A 14,265-nucleotide genomic window follows, 5' to 3' on the forward strand; every position below is an offset into this window, starting at 1 on the left:
AAATAGCAGCCAGATGTTGTATGTGTAGATTTACTTTGATTAAGACAAGAAACCTTTAAACTTATACTGATGTCATTTGTGAGGGTAATTTCAGTGCCCTTTTACAGATGGACAGATCTGTAGGATCTGGATCATGTCAATACAGGAAAGCCTTGGACTTCGGTGTTAAAAGCATTCACTTCCACTGAGATACTGTGAGAGAGATAAAGGTGAAATTTTTCTATACTGTGGGCACATAAATTCAGATGTGCACGTATCCCTCTCTGACATCCACATTTGTGTGGATAACCAAGGCCTCATGAACTTTATTGGCAAAGGGCTTGATTCAATTGCTTAAAGGTAGGCATCTGGTGTCATCTGAGACTCACCTGGAATTCCAGCCCGCATGCTGCATGGGCCTGGCATGAATGACAGACAAACTACAGGTAACACATGTCATCCTCAGCTGGGAGCTGGAGAACAGTTGGTGTCCTCTACAGTAACTCACGTGCACTACATTTGCCTTTCTTTAGGCAAATAACTTGCCTCAGAACTTTACAGATAAAATAGGAACTTATTGAGCTTAGACCTTGTGATTTCTGGAATACAGGACCTTACTGCAATAAAGACTTTGTAGTTGGAATTCCCCCTTTTCAATTACATATGGTAACTTTTTTGTTGAGAAAAAATAAAACTAAACAAGACGGTATTTTATTGAACATGGCATTTAAGTTTCTTTTTGGGTACTGTTTGTAAGCTTAGACTGCTAAATGGATGGAGACAGTGGTCATGTAGCATGTAGAGCTTGTTAACCTGCTGTGGAGTGTGAGGTTACAGTGGTTGCTTGCCCATTCTTGGGCTGGAGGGCACACCTCAGATGCAGGAGACAACACCATGACTTGCTAGGGAATCAGGTATTGCTACTTCCAGGTCTTACAGCATCACAGAATATCCTCAGCTAGAAGGGACTGAAAAGGATCATTGAGTCCAGCTCCTGGCCCTGGACAGGATACACTTAGACTCAAACCACGTGCCCGTGAGCATTGTCCAAATGCTGCTTGAACTCTGTCAGGCTTAGTGCTGTGACCACTGCCCTGTTCCAATGTTCCTCCACCCTCTGCATAAAGAACCTTTTCTTATTGCCTAACCTTAGTCTCCCCTCATACAACTTGATGCTGTTTCCTTGGGTCTTGTCACAGGTCACCAGAGAGAAGGGATCAGTGCCTGCTTCTTCTCCTCATGAGGAAGCTGCAGACTGCAATGAGGTCTCCCCTCAGTCTCCTCCAGGCTGGACCAAGTGACCTCAGCCACTCCTTGTATAGCTATGTCTGTAGGCCCTTCATGATCCTGATGACCCTCCTTTGGACACTCTTAAAAACCTTTATATCTCTCTTATATTTTGTGCCCAAAACTGCCCCCAGCACTCGAGGTGAGGCTGCCCCAGCTCAGAGCAGAGCAGGACAATCCCCTCCCTTGCCCTGCTGGTGAAGCTCTGCCTGATGCACCCCAGGACAGGGTTGGCACTGCTGGCTGATATTCAATCAACCAGGACCCAGACCCCTGGATGTGAGGGCAGTCTGGCTCCACCCCTGTCACCCACTGATGACCAGGTTGATTGAGCTGACCCAGCTGGCCTGGTGGGTGTCCACTTCCCCCTCAGTGCTCCATGTGCCTCCCTACCAAAGCTGCACCCTGGTTGAAGAGGGTGATCTTCCCCATGGAGATGGTGCTGTTCATCGGTCAGGGGTATACAGCAGCCCTGCCCCCTGCTAGAACCAACTTCCAAACAAGGTCAAGGTTTATGGCTATTTATGTTGTAACTGCAGTTTCTCTAATGATTTTGCAGTAACCTGCCAGAGATCTAAAGAAAATATTTTCTGAGTGATCAGGACATAGAGCTTGTGCAGTGTTCAGTCTGGGGATTACAGTGACGAGAGACAGGCAGATATGTTTCCTCTTGGGAGGGTAAGGGTGGAGTCTGTTACGAGAAGGTAGTGCTGCCTTGTCTTGTCGTGAGCAGAAAATATCCTGGGGAAGTTCTGTATTAGCACAAAGAGTTTTCCCTATGTTTATTCTTTTCATTAATGACTTACAGCTTCTCTGCAGACATGTATGAACATGTGTGTTCAGGTTCATACTTCTTTCTTTTGTAAAAGGAGACCACAGCAGCATTAAGTAATGGTTGTTTATTAATGCAGTAATAAAACTTTTCACAAATATTTAGTCATACATTCAAGACACACTTTTCTGTGACAGTTTGGACTGTCACAGAAATAATTCATCATAGTTGTCTTATTTCAGTTTTTAGAATGCATCATTTCACTGAACTAGTCACAAGAAGAAAAGGTAATAAATGCACAGTTTTCCAGATCTTAGAATGGATAAAGTGGGAAAGATCCCATCCATAATAACAAACTTTATCACATCATAATTTCACCTGTACACTGCAATATGAATGTTAGTGTAATGAAAGACAATACAACATTAACATTACTTGGAACCACAGCTTCTAGTTGTTATTGAGAACCCACCACGATGCTGAAAGAGAGCAGAGTTTATTTACTTTTTAGCATAAATTGCATTTCTTTTTTCACCTCTGGTAAAAATTCTAAATAAAATACCTATAATATATATAATTAAATGTTTGTTTGTATATGCAGCTAATACTGGTGACAAAAAATACTCAGAATACTTGGAGAGCTAAGTGGTGGGAAGGTGGCTTTATCACAATAATTATATCCCTTTTTGATAACATCCAAAGAAACATCATTGTGTCATAGGTGCAGCTGCATAGAATGAAGCGCCCTGAGAGCAAACCAAATAAATCCTCAGTCCTGTGCTGCTGTGTGTGTCAGTTTTTAACCCAAGCACTGTTTCCTGGGTGGCTGTGTTAGCTTTAATGACTTGCTCTTCTAGTGACATTATTCAAATCTATGGGTTTTTTATACAACTCTAGGAATTAGTAACTTTTTGTCCTCAAAAGTAAGAGAATTGATGGACTTGCAAAATGTCATTCCCATAAAAAATTCTGTAATCACCATATTATAGGCAGTGCTGGGGTGAAACCAATTTGTATTTCTTCCCCACAATCTCTAGCCTTTGACCTTTTGAAATGGAACCTTATGCAGAGAGGAGCCACAAGATTTATGGAGAGAGATGGGAAGGAAGGAAAGGAATTGGGACTGTATCTGAGATGCCAAGGAGTGTACGAGGCTACGTAGGTGTCACACTACACAAATTCATTAACAGAACTTATTTCTTATTTCTTATTTCTTATTTCTTATTTCTTATTTCTTATTTCTTATTTCTTATTTCTTATTTCTATATTTCTTGTATCCATAAATGTTTCCATTAATGGTTTTTGAATGAAAATTATTATTCATGAAAAAACATCATGAGAAAATAGTCAAGTCCTACCTGAATTCAGGCTATGAGCCTAGTAGTCTTTGAAACATCAGTGGATGTTTCAACCCCCAAAAATGCCAATTTACCGATTTATTTCATGAGTTATAGTGTTATAAGTGTTCAGTAGTTTCCCTTTATCTTGTTTTCTTCACCCAAATGTTCTCTAGAGTCCTTAAGTCCAGATGATCTTGTATAAAAAGGAGACATTCACTGAATGTGAACTGAATGATTCATGCCACCCTGGTAGATTGGCTGAAGCAACTGGGTGAGTTAACAGGTGTATGAGTGGTTATAATAGCTTGTGGTTCCTCTTAACTGAGGGTAAATTATTATCTTTGGGATAATACTGAATCAAATGGTCTTGAAAACTTGTCTTTCTGAATCATTCTTGGCCACAGAAGTGCATCCTTACTAATTTTAGTTAATTGGTAAAGACTTAAAGGTTGTAAACTTTGAATGAATCAGATTCAGATTACAATTTGCAATTGATTCAGTTCTTATCTACCCAGATGTGGAAAAGAAGTTTGGAAGTTTCTCAGCTAGGGTAAATTTGTTTTTAGAATAGAGCCTATCTGTGCTCTAACTGCAGACAGGTTTAGGGTTTTTTTCCTTCTGATTTTACAGCAATATCACTTTATGTGATGAAATATGTCTAAAATTCTTTAGTAAAGTGTACTGGTGGAATTGCAGCCATCATTTTTTACTTCAAGATCATTTTCTGTCTTTCAAACACAAATACGGTTTGTGTAGATCAGTTGTGGGAAGCTCTTTCCATGAAACAGAGTTCAAATCATTGCACAGATTTCTAAATTACAGGTAATGTATAATATTGTACAAAGAACTGTGAATGCATCAATTCCCACTGCCCCCCTGCCCCAGCAAGGAGTGCACAGTGAGAAATGCTGTTTCTATGGTAACTGTCTGCCAGGACAGAGTGCTGCAGACTGAAATCCTTCTTAGCAGGCAGAGCAAATGCTTTAATGAGTACTTGGAATCCAATTTCAAACACTTCCATATTTAGGCACTTAAAAATTATGTTTACATTTTATTTTATGCAAATTGCACTTTACCCATGTGTAAACTACCCTGGAACACTGCTGGATCATGTGCAGTCTCTTGGACAAAAAGAATTTTTGAAAAAGGCTCCACTGTTTCCAAATCAAGTTTCTCTTAAATCCAGCAACATCCCAGTAGATACAAGATTTACAGAGATACTTGGTTCATTAACTTCAATCTCCGAATTCTGCAGGAGTCCCTGGCATATAATTTACTGTCCACATCAGGCTCGTGAGATCTGAAGATGTCTTGTCTGGTTTCTTTTAAGGACAAATCCCAGGTACAGGACTACATTTATTTTTCTACTAAGTGAGGTTTTATTATTTTAAATTTAGCCTGTACTCAGACACATAGAAAATTAGGGCTTCATTGTAATAGATTGTGTTCTCTAAAAAAAAAAAAATTACTGTCCTCTTTCTGTAAATATGGGACTGATGCTTTCTTTCTTATCTTCATCCTGCACCTGCACTGTGTCTTTTAACTCTTATTTCTAGGAGAAAGATGTTACATGCTCATTGGTTTCTATTAAGAATAAAAATTTGGAATCTTTACCAGCCTGTTTTTTTTGGTTTTTTTTTTTTTTTTTAACATAGCAGGAAGTATGTACAACAAGTTGGTTAGTGAATATCAATTATTGGTAAATAAGGCTCCCTTCAGTTAATGTAAGTAGGAATAAATTGAAGTCCTAATCAGAAAGCATTTTTTTTCCTTGAAAATCTTAAATGGGATCTATTTTACCATTCACAAATAGTATTGTTTACTCTAAATATTTTCTTAAGTTTATTCTAAATATTTTCTTAAATAGTATGTCAGTGTTACTTCACACTATGTGAAATAAAGCACTGTGGGTCTTCTCCTTGCTGATGCATTTTATGTTTATGTGGTTAAAATAGAAATATTTGTAGTTCTTTTCTCCTCTATACTTTACCAAAGAAGATCTGAATAAGGGTGATATTATGCAGTGGTCTTGCATATGGAACACACTAATAGAACCATTCACATGTAACAAAAAAAAAAAAAAGACAAAAAAAAAGAAGTGAAAAGTTGATATTTACCAGGGACTAGCATTGTTGTGATGAGCTCTGGAGTTTCCAAGAAATCCATATTACTTCTCTGGAATGTCTTGCTGTAATTCATTTGAAGGTGGCTAAATAATTGTAAAAAATAAAAATGTAACATGTTTTTTAAAGGGGCTCAATTTTTTAAATGAGCATAAGAAATTTCACAGTTAATGCTGTATAGAGATTCTGTGCTTAAAATCTTACAGTGATAGTGGGAGAGGAGACCAGATAAGCTATGAAGTGCCTGCAGATATATGAAACCCAGGTTTTCTCTGTGCAGCTCGCTGTCAGTCTGATGCTCATCTCTTGGTTGTGACCCAGTACAGTGTTGACATGTGTTACCAGCGTTCCTGAGTCTTGGTGATAGGAAACCCAGTAAAACTGGGGTTTTGTTTGACAGGAAAGCAACAAAGCTGCAAGAGACTTCTCCATCTCCCTATGAACAAGCTCTCTCTACAGATTTAGGATCACAGGGTTGGTGTATTTCAGTGCTGTAACTAAATGTAGGTAAGGACAATCCTTTTGTCTCTACTCAACTCCTTTGTCATCTGCCTGCCAGAGGCTAGCATTCAGCTGGTAGGATGTTTAATAATTTCTATTTTGGGCCCAAAAGAGACACTCTGGAAGTCTGTTGGATGGGTTCCTGTGATGTAGATTGGGAAGTTTTGGGAGAGTTCCCCATAACTACTGATGTGTGCTACAGGCTGGCACATCTTCTGTTTCAATAATTGTGACTTTTTGTTTCTTCTTCCTTATCATGAAACTGGTGCTATTGCTGTCTTCCTGGTTTTCTGTCTCTGATGAACTAACATCCACCTGATGCTATATCTTTATGTACTTGCTTTTGGACTCTTTCTGCTTTGAATAATCACCGTTGTATTTCTGGCATTTTTATTTATGTTTCAGTACATTCAAGTCTTTAGCAACCAAAGTATTGTTCTGAAGTATTAATTGTGATGTATTTAGCAAAACATCAGTTAGCAGTATTTAAAGTAATTTGTACTCAGTCTTTCCACACAATTGATTTCTAACCTTCAAAACTTTATGCATTACCAAAAAAAAAAAGAAAAAATGAAAGCCACCACAGTCCTGACACTTACCTATTCCAGGCATTGCTGTTTTCTCAGAACTTGTAAACAATGAAGTGGAAATTACTCAGAATCTTCTGTATGGAAACACTAAGAATTTCACAATAAAACTAATTTAATGAAACAAAACAAAATTATTGGACATATACATTTTATTCCTAACTGCTTATCAGTAGGAACAAATGCAGTGACTTTTGAAAAAAAACCCCACAGAACAAAACAAGAAAACCAAACGCAATACAAACCCAATTAATAAACTTAACAAATGAGTGATCATAGTGATCACATACTTCAAATTATCTGAGCTTCTAAAAATAAAAACCCTTGTATATTTATTTTTATTACGTAATATTTTATGCAAATCATTTTTCATATTGCTCCAATAGTGTAATTTATCTAAACAAATGCTAAACAGAAAATTAATCAAACAGCTGCTCAGGGAAGATCATCTAATAAGTAGAAGTTATCCTTTTGTATGAGAGATGCATCCAAGTGTCATAGAATTTAGGTGCTTTGAAAGCAAATGGAGTAGATGAAATAATGTACATATTATAGAGTAAAAAGCTACAGAGGCTGACATCTGGTGCAGATACACTTTTAAATTAATATTTTGCCTACTACTTACTTGTTCTTAAGTTATTCAAGTAACAGTTTCTCAGGAGTGGAAAATGACCCACAGAATATCTGTTGATTCTCTACACAGCATCATCCTGCTTATTATCCTGAGCATAAAGGATAAAAGCTTTATAGTGTGTAGGGTATTTATTCACTTGGGTACTCATATTAGTGTTTAGATAAATGGCACAGAAAGTATATATACAGATTTTTCCATGTGCCCAAGTGTGATATTGCTGACCTCACTAATGATGTGTTTGAAAACTGGTCTCAGCTTATGCTTCATATTGTAGTCAGCAATGTTTTGTGATTTATCGTTTTTTTCCTGCTGTATGTGAAAGTGCATGGTAAAATGGCCAAAATATCAAAAGCTGTTGGAAAAAACAAGTCACTGTCAATTATAGCTACAGCAAAACCCATCGTTAGGTGGCATTACAGACTTAACAAATGCCTGTAGACTTGGGAAAGAAAGGAACTTTCTGCCAGCATTTGCTAACTTGCATTCTGAAGTCATGTCACCTCTCTTCCCCAACAAATCTGCAGTCACGACAGTGTTTTGCTGGATGCTCATTTTTGGGAGGAGGCTGGGAGGCTTCTTATTGGGGGCTTTTTCCATCTCTTGGCCAACAAGAGAATTTTATTTTCCTCATCAGTCTGCCTTTGCAAGTGAACCACTGCAGAAAGGTCACTCTTCCAGCTTAATTTTTCTGGTCTATGTGAACACTACTGATAAAATCCTAATTGTGATAATCTCATAGCAACAAGACTCATAAATTAGGGCTGTGATAGGCAGTCTTTGAAGCCCTTGACTAGATGGGAAGATTCTGCGTCGTGTACACATTACCAAAATATCTTTTTCATAATGGTCTATAATATGTATGATAGTAGATCTCTCTATTATGTTAAATTCAATATTAAGTACACTGGTAAGCCACTAAAATTTATTCTTAACCCAGCTCTAATGTTTTATTAATTCTAAAAGGAGCAAAGCAGAAACACATTTTCATTGAAAATTTTGCTTTTTAATTTTTCCAATTATTTATTATGAATTAAAATTTTACAGTGACAGCCTAAAGGGAAGATTCTGAAAGCTTCCAAGCAGAGAACTGGTAAACAATTGAAAAGTTGCTCCTTTTCCAGGTGAGCAAAAATGAAGGACGGCAAATGAGTTTTCCAATAATGTCAGCCTAGAAGCTTCCAGAAGTCATGAATTGATGACCTGCAGAGCTAACAAGCCTGAAAAGATTGTTTAGCATCTTTGGGATGTACAGTCATTTTGTGATAGTAGGTAAAATCTGCACATTCCCACATCTCTTTCTAGTTCTAGGTGTCTTTAAAGAAGCTTTGTCTTACACACACACACGACACACCAAGAAAGGTGTCATAGGTTCTCTCTTCATGAATAATCTGAGTTTCTAAAGAAAAAAGACTACATTTCTTCCTTCAGCCCAAGGACAATAACCCTGTATTTACTGCAAGCAGCCACCTTGAGCAGAAGCAGATTCCAGGTACTGCTTCAGGGCAAGGTGGAATTCTTCCACTTTTTCTTCTTTCACAGACATTTAGTGCTGAACAATCATTATCTGCTGATACAAAACCATGACAATATTGCTGCCACAGCTTCCTCTGAATTGTACTTTAAACTCAGAAAAGTCTAGAATGAAACAAAACCACAATCATAGAAGAAAACCCACAAAAGTTCCCTTGAGGTTTGCAGTCCCTGTTTTAGTGATCTGGAGTGGAGAAGTAGAAATGCTCAAGCATGGCTTTTGTTTCTGGGCATCAGTGTCCACTTCAGCCTGTTGTCCTAACTCTGGAGGAGAGTCTTCTCAGAAGAGGGCAAAGCAAAGGTTGGTCTTTGAGATGCTGAGTAATAAAATCAGTGTGTTTCCTTGGATGAATCTGTATGCCAGCAGGTGTGAGGTTTGGGATAATAGAATATCCCCACAACCTGCACTGGATGCATTGTTGTTTTTGTTAAGATGCTTTCATAGTTTTTCCCTTTTAGAGCCCTGCCCCTCACCTGACTGAGATGCCTAAGATAGCCCACATTAAGTGATTAAGAGAGGTCTTCCCTCCATAACTCTGCAGGAAAATGAACAGTCTTTTTAAACAGGACTATGGAAACTGTCAGCAGTGCAGAAGATCCTATCTATCCTGAATTAAAATAATTATCATTTAGTTCTTTCAAGTTGTTTATTTACTGATTAATCTATTGAAGCTTGTCAACTTTACTAATGGAACATTTAAAGCAATACTATGTGCTTCTTAATGAGTACAACTTAATTTCTCATGCAGGTTTTTTACTTGCTTCTGCCTTGATTATGAATACTGTTAAATCATGGATTATTAGCAGTCTGTGTAGCAATACTGCATAATCTCATTTAAAAAAAATCTAATCAACTCCTGTGATTAAATGATTTTTTCATGTATATTTGATTTGCATTTTCTTAAGTTCAAATGACTGAATGTTAGGTTTATGAATTTAGGAATGCTAGTTTATCAATCTTGGGACCTAAGCTTGTTTAACAGTAAATTTATTTCTGGTCACAATTTTGATTTTGTCGATTGTAATGAGCACGAGATACTCTTCCATTTTACCTCATAAGATTTCCTATAGCAGTTTGGGAGGGAGGGAGGCTGTACAACAATGGTTAAAGCATGCATTCAGCATTTGGAGCAGAGAAGCTACCACCCCATAAACATTGCTGCCAAATTTGATAAATCTTAATAATTTTTCTCCTTATGTGTGTTAAGGTTTTGGCTCACTCTGTCCTTTAAAAAGTTAATATAAAAGTTTTACTCACATATTCTAAATTTTGTTGTTGCCTTTTGCACAGTGTATCCTGCTAACTAAAATGGATTCTTATCACTGGAAAAAGTGAGGATAAAGATTTTTAAAATTATTTTTTAAAAAAAGAGACCAGGTGTGGTCTCAATGCCCAGTGCTTAAAATAAAATGTCAAAATCATTATCTTGAACAGTACTTACAGATCTTGCATTTTCTTCCAAAACTTCCTCTTCAAGTGGCTCAAGCTTTAGGTCCTTTGAGGCAATTGAGAAGAAAATAGAAATTGTAAGAAGAGTCAATAATACAGATGTATTCCACTCTTACATTTTTTACAAGCTATTCCAAAACCTAGATTCTGTTCTACCTCAAGAAGTTAAATCCCTTCTTTATTAGTTCTAAGTCAAACACAAGTTTTACATGATCCTGCATGCCTCAGTGGTTAATTCCAGCCCAGGCTGTCTTGTAAAGTTTTATTTATAGTGCTTGGCAGGTGATTTTTCATTTTAACAAATCTGCTTGTTCCCAAATGTATGTTGGATTTAATTGAGAAAAGACAGACATCCTCTCAAATTGTCTCATGGACTGTGGAGATGAGTAAGAATGGCAATTTGAAATGAACTATCAGCTACTGTTGTGCAGTCATGAAATTTTACACAGAAGAAACTTCCCTGCAGGGAATCTGTGTTTCCAAGGGGCTGTTTTCTAGCATTGAAAGAGATGTGCATGATGGTCCAAGTCAGGTCTCTGAACCTCTGTTCAGCTCTTGCTGTAAGAATGGGCTGGGCAGCAGCAAAGAGATGCATCTGTGAGTGCACCTGGTACCCAAACTGGATGTGCACTTCAGGAATCAGTGATTCACACCAACACCAACCTGTAACACACACAAAATCATTCTTTACTTGCCAGGCACATGCAGTACCTCCTAACCCAGTGCCATTATGATATTCTGAAAAATACCCATGTGCCTGAGAAAAAAAAGCAGATTGATTTGCAATAAGCAGCTGGAGCAAAACACGCTCTGTTAGTGGTGCTTCACGTCTCACTGAACACAGTTCTTGTGCAACAAAGAGAAAAATCTTCCACTCCCAGCATGGGGGAGGATTGATTAACCTCAGGTAGCAGCTGTTCTGCCAGCACAGATGCTGTACTCACTGAAAACCAACTAGAGATGTGCAGGTAGAATTCAAATGAGCAGAGCACCTCCACCAGCAGCAGGTGGCAGAGCAAGGCAGGCTCAGAAGCTGCTGTGAAGTTGAAGTCATGAAATGTGTGTGGGAAGGGAAAGACAGCCAGCTTTATTGTCAGTGCAGACACTTCAGATAAAAAAAATGAGGGGGAAAAAAAAGTGTATTCCTGAAGTGAAAGTTCACTTTCACTGCCTTTGTTTTGGTCAGGAAACATATGGAAAAAGAGAGGAAAGGAATGACTCCAGGAAGTACTGCAAAATTTCTCTAAATGTAGCAAGAAAATAATTGTTTTCTTTGCCAGTATACGTAAATAAAGCCTGGAAATAAAAATGGATGCAGCTCAGAGGCTTTAAAATGCCTTTGTGATCCTACCTCACCTCAGCTGAGAAGTGGTGGCTTCTGAAATTGCCTTTTAGAATGATTGTGCAATCCTTTCTTATAGTTTTCAGGGCAAAGTCAACAAGAGGAGTTTTAGTCTGACAGGCAGCTGGTATTTAATGCCTCTCCCAGTCAGACATGGCTGCGAGATACAAATTCAAGTAGATGCAAAATTAGACAAAGGTGAATATAGATAGATTGTCTACTGGAAAAATTAGACTTATGTAATTGCTATGTTTTATTAATCAAGTTTTATATTGACAAGGAGGTAATTATGGGAGGTTTATACCCTGCCACTGCTTCCCTTTGGCACCAAGCTCCTTTTCAGACTCAGGTTCTCTGTTATTGGTCTGTAAAAAATTTGATCATTTTATAACACCCTTGTTATAAGTTTATTTACCACAAAATGTTTGGCTGCTTTCTGTAACATTTGAACTGCATTATTGCTGAATGCCGTGTTTATTTCTTTTTAAAGTAACATTCTTTTAAATGGGTTTTTTTTGGCATCAGTCCATGTCAGGTGGCAATTGTGGCAGGGCAGTGAGCTGCTATTTCCAGAGCTGAGCGGAGAGTAAAGCCAGACTTACCTTTCATGGTGGACTTTGACATTTCAAAATCCAATTTATATCTATTCAGAAAAAGATCAAGTTGCTACTAAAATGTCCCTAATGTGGCAACTGCTGTGTAATTGCCTTTCCCATGCAGAAATGGCCTCTGGGAGGAAGTGGCTGGGCAGAGGCTCATGGGTACCCCTGGGCAGAGCTTTCTGCACTGAGCAGACCACGAGGAGCTGCAGGGCAAGAGCAGAGTGAGAAGCTGACAGAGTCATGGACAGTGCCACAAGGAATGGCCCCATTTCACAGCTGGTTAAGGAGAAGTGATGTGAGAGACTGTCAGACTGCAGGGATAACCAAAGGGAACACTGGGCTCCTTTTGGAGCAAGGCCAGCAGTGCTGGGGGTGGCCACATGCAGCTAATCAGTAATGAGGCTGAGATAACAGAAACACCAAACTGGGACCAAAAGGGAAAGGTAGTTAGGGGCATTTTTTTTCCTTTGGGAGGGAGGAAAGGTCAGTGTGCTTCTCTTGCTGAGGCCTGTGCCAAGTCACCACCATTTATTGGGGTTTTTTGTTAAAATCCTCACTTAACTATTTTCTGTGTGTGTAACTTGCTACTGAACTCAAGCTGGACTAGTGGTTGAGTAACAGGAGATGTTTTTCTGCCTTGACCCAAGGTCTGAGCCAGTGCCTGGGTAAGGGGTATGGGTCCAGCCACAAATACTAGATGACAATATTCACAGGGGAATATCCCAAGCAACTAGAAAGAAAAGAACAGGATCAGACTGTTTCATGTCCCTGTGAGTGCTGCCTGTGTGGGTGCTGGTGAAGAGACCCATGCCAATGTCTTTGAAGTGCTCTCACTGCTGCTGAGCACTGACCTGTGGGGAGGAACAGCAGCAGCTGCACTGGGACTGGAGCTCCTCCTGGGCCTGAGAGCACAACTCAAAACCTCACCTCTAGTGGACAAGGAGGAAGAAACACCCTGGGTCCCAAAATCCACTGAATTCGGCCACTCCCTTAGGGCATGTCTGAAATTGTCTGTCTGTCCTTCAATAGGGAAATTTAATGCAGAGAAAAACTCAGGAATTTATAACCTTACTTTTCCCTCTGCTGTTCTTTCTTAAAATAAAAAAGAAAAAAAGAAATCATCACATACAGATTTTAAGACAACTTTTGAACATCAGAGTAACAATCAAGTCAGAGTAATAATGAAGAATAGATATATTCTGTACTGACAGATGTGGCTCAGGATTTTACAAGCACTGGGAAGCCCTGGCATTTTTGATCAGATGGGTGATTTTTCAGACTCCTGGAGGGCTCTGCTTTGGTGTGGGAAACACAGGTGGTTTCTGGGCTCTGGGAGCTGCTGCAGCCAGCTGCCAAAAATATTTGCATCAGACTTTGGTTGAACTGTACTGACAAGCAAAGCAGTTTAATCTTTATAAATGAGTATTCTCTGATGGGAAAGGAGGAAACAAAACTTTCTACCAAGCTTTCATGTAAAAGTTTAGAGAGGAAGAGGAAAATATCAGATCCTAAAAGAGGAAGATTGTAACATGCTCCCACAAACAAGCACTACTGAATACATTAACATTCTCCAGTCATAGAATAATACAATTTTTCACATCTTTATGAAAAGTTCAATCTGTGGTAATGGGAGGGGGAAAGGGAAGAGCATGGAAAAGCAATGTCATGAATAGGAAAGACGAAGGTGAAGAAAATGTAGGCATTTAATGAGTGTTAGGTCTCTTAGGTAATGTTGCAACTGGGGCATTGAAAACATTTGTAGTTTAAGGATTAATTTACTGAAAGTGAAAGAAGAAACAGGTGAAAAACCTGCACACCTTCTTTTCCAGTCTATCAATTAGCCTCTGGAGTCTGTTTATCTGGACAACACATTGGCTGTCTTCTTCAATCCAACCTTTGAAAAAGAGAAAAGATTAACCTTTATAAAATGTTGCTAAGTTGCTGGTAGATAGTGTATTCCTGTATTTTATAAAAAAATATCCCTGCAAATTTTTTGGCTTTTCAAAGATTGTGCTGCAACTAGTTCAATGTTCATTTAGGTGGATGTGGAAGAATGGCTACGTGACAGGGGCCACGTTCTAGACCAAGAATTGGGAAGATGCAGCTAATCTGGGTCCC

At 38.6% G+C, this 14,265-nt stretch overlaps 1 protein-coding gene across 1 annotated transcript in view; it reads right to left on the reverse strand.

Moving 5' to 3' along the window:
* Positions 1–2,150: 2,150 nt before the first annotated feature.
* NECAB1 (N-terminal EF-hand calcium binding protein 1) overlaps positions 2,151–14,265 on the reverse strand; it is a 54,820-nt gene continuing 42,705 nt past the window's right edge. Inside the window, 6 exon segments of the mRNA XM_071421623.1 lie at positions 2,151–2,517; positions 5,496–5,587; positions 6,602–6,679; positions 8,678–8,790; positions 10,196–10,249; positions 13,965–14,043. Of these exon segments, the coding sequence (XP_071277724.1) occupies positions 2,489–2,517; positions 5,496–5,587; positions 6,602–6,679; positions 8,678–8,790; positions 10,196–10,249; positions 13,965–14,043 (445 nt within the window). The 3' untranslated portion in view covers positions 2,151–2,488.

Source organism: Agelaius tricolor, unplaced genomic scaffold (genome assembly GCF_023055355.1).
Source record: "Agelaius tricolor isolate 1412-34295 unplaced genomic scaffold, bAgeTri1.0.p SCAF_2, whole genome shotgun sequence".
NCBI classification, from domain to species: Eukaryota; Metazoa; Chordata; class Aves; order Passeriformes; family Icteridae; genus Agelaius; species Agelaius tricolor.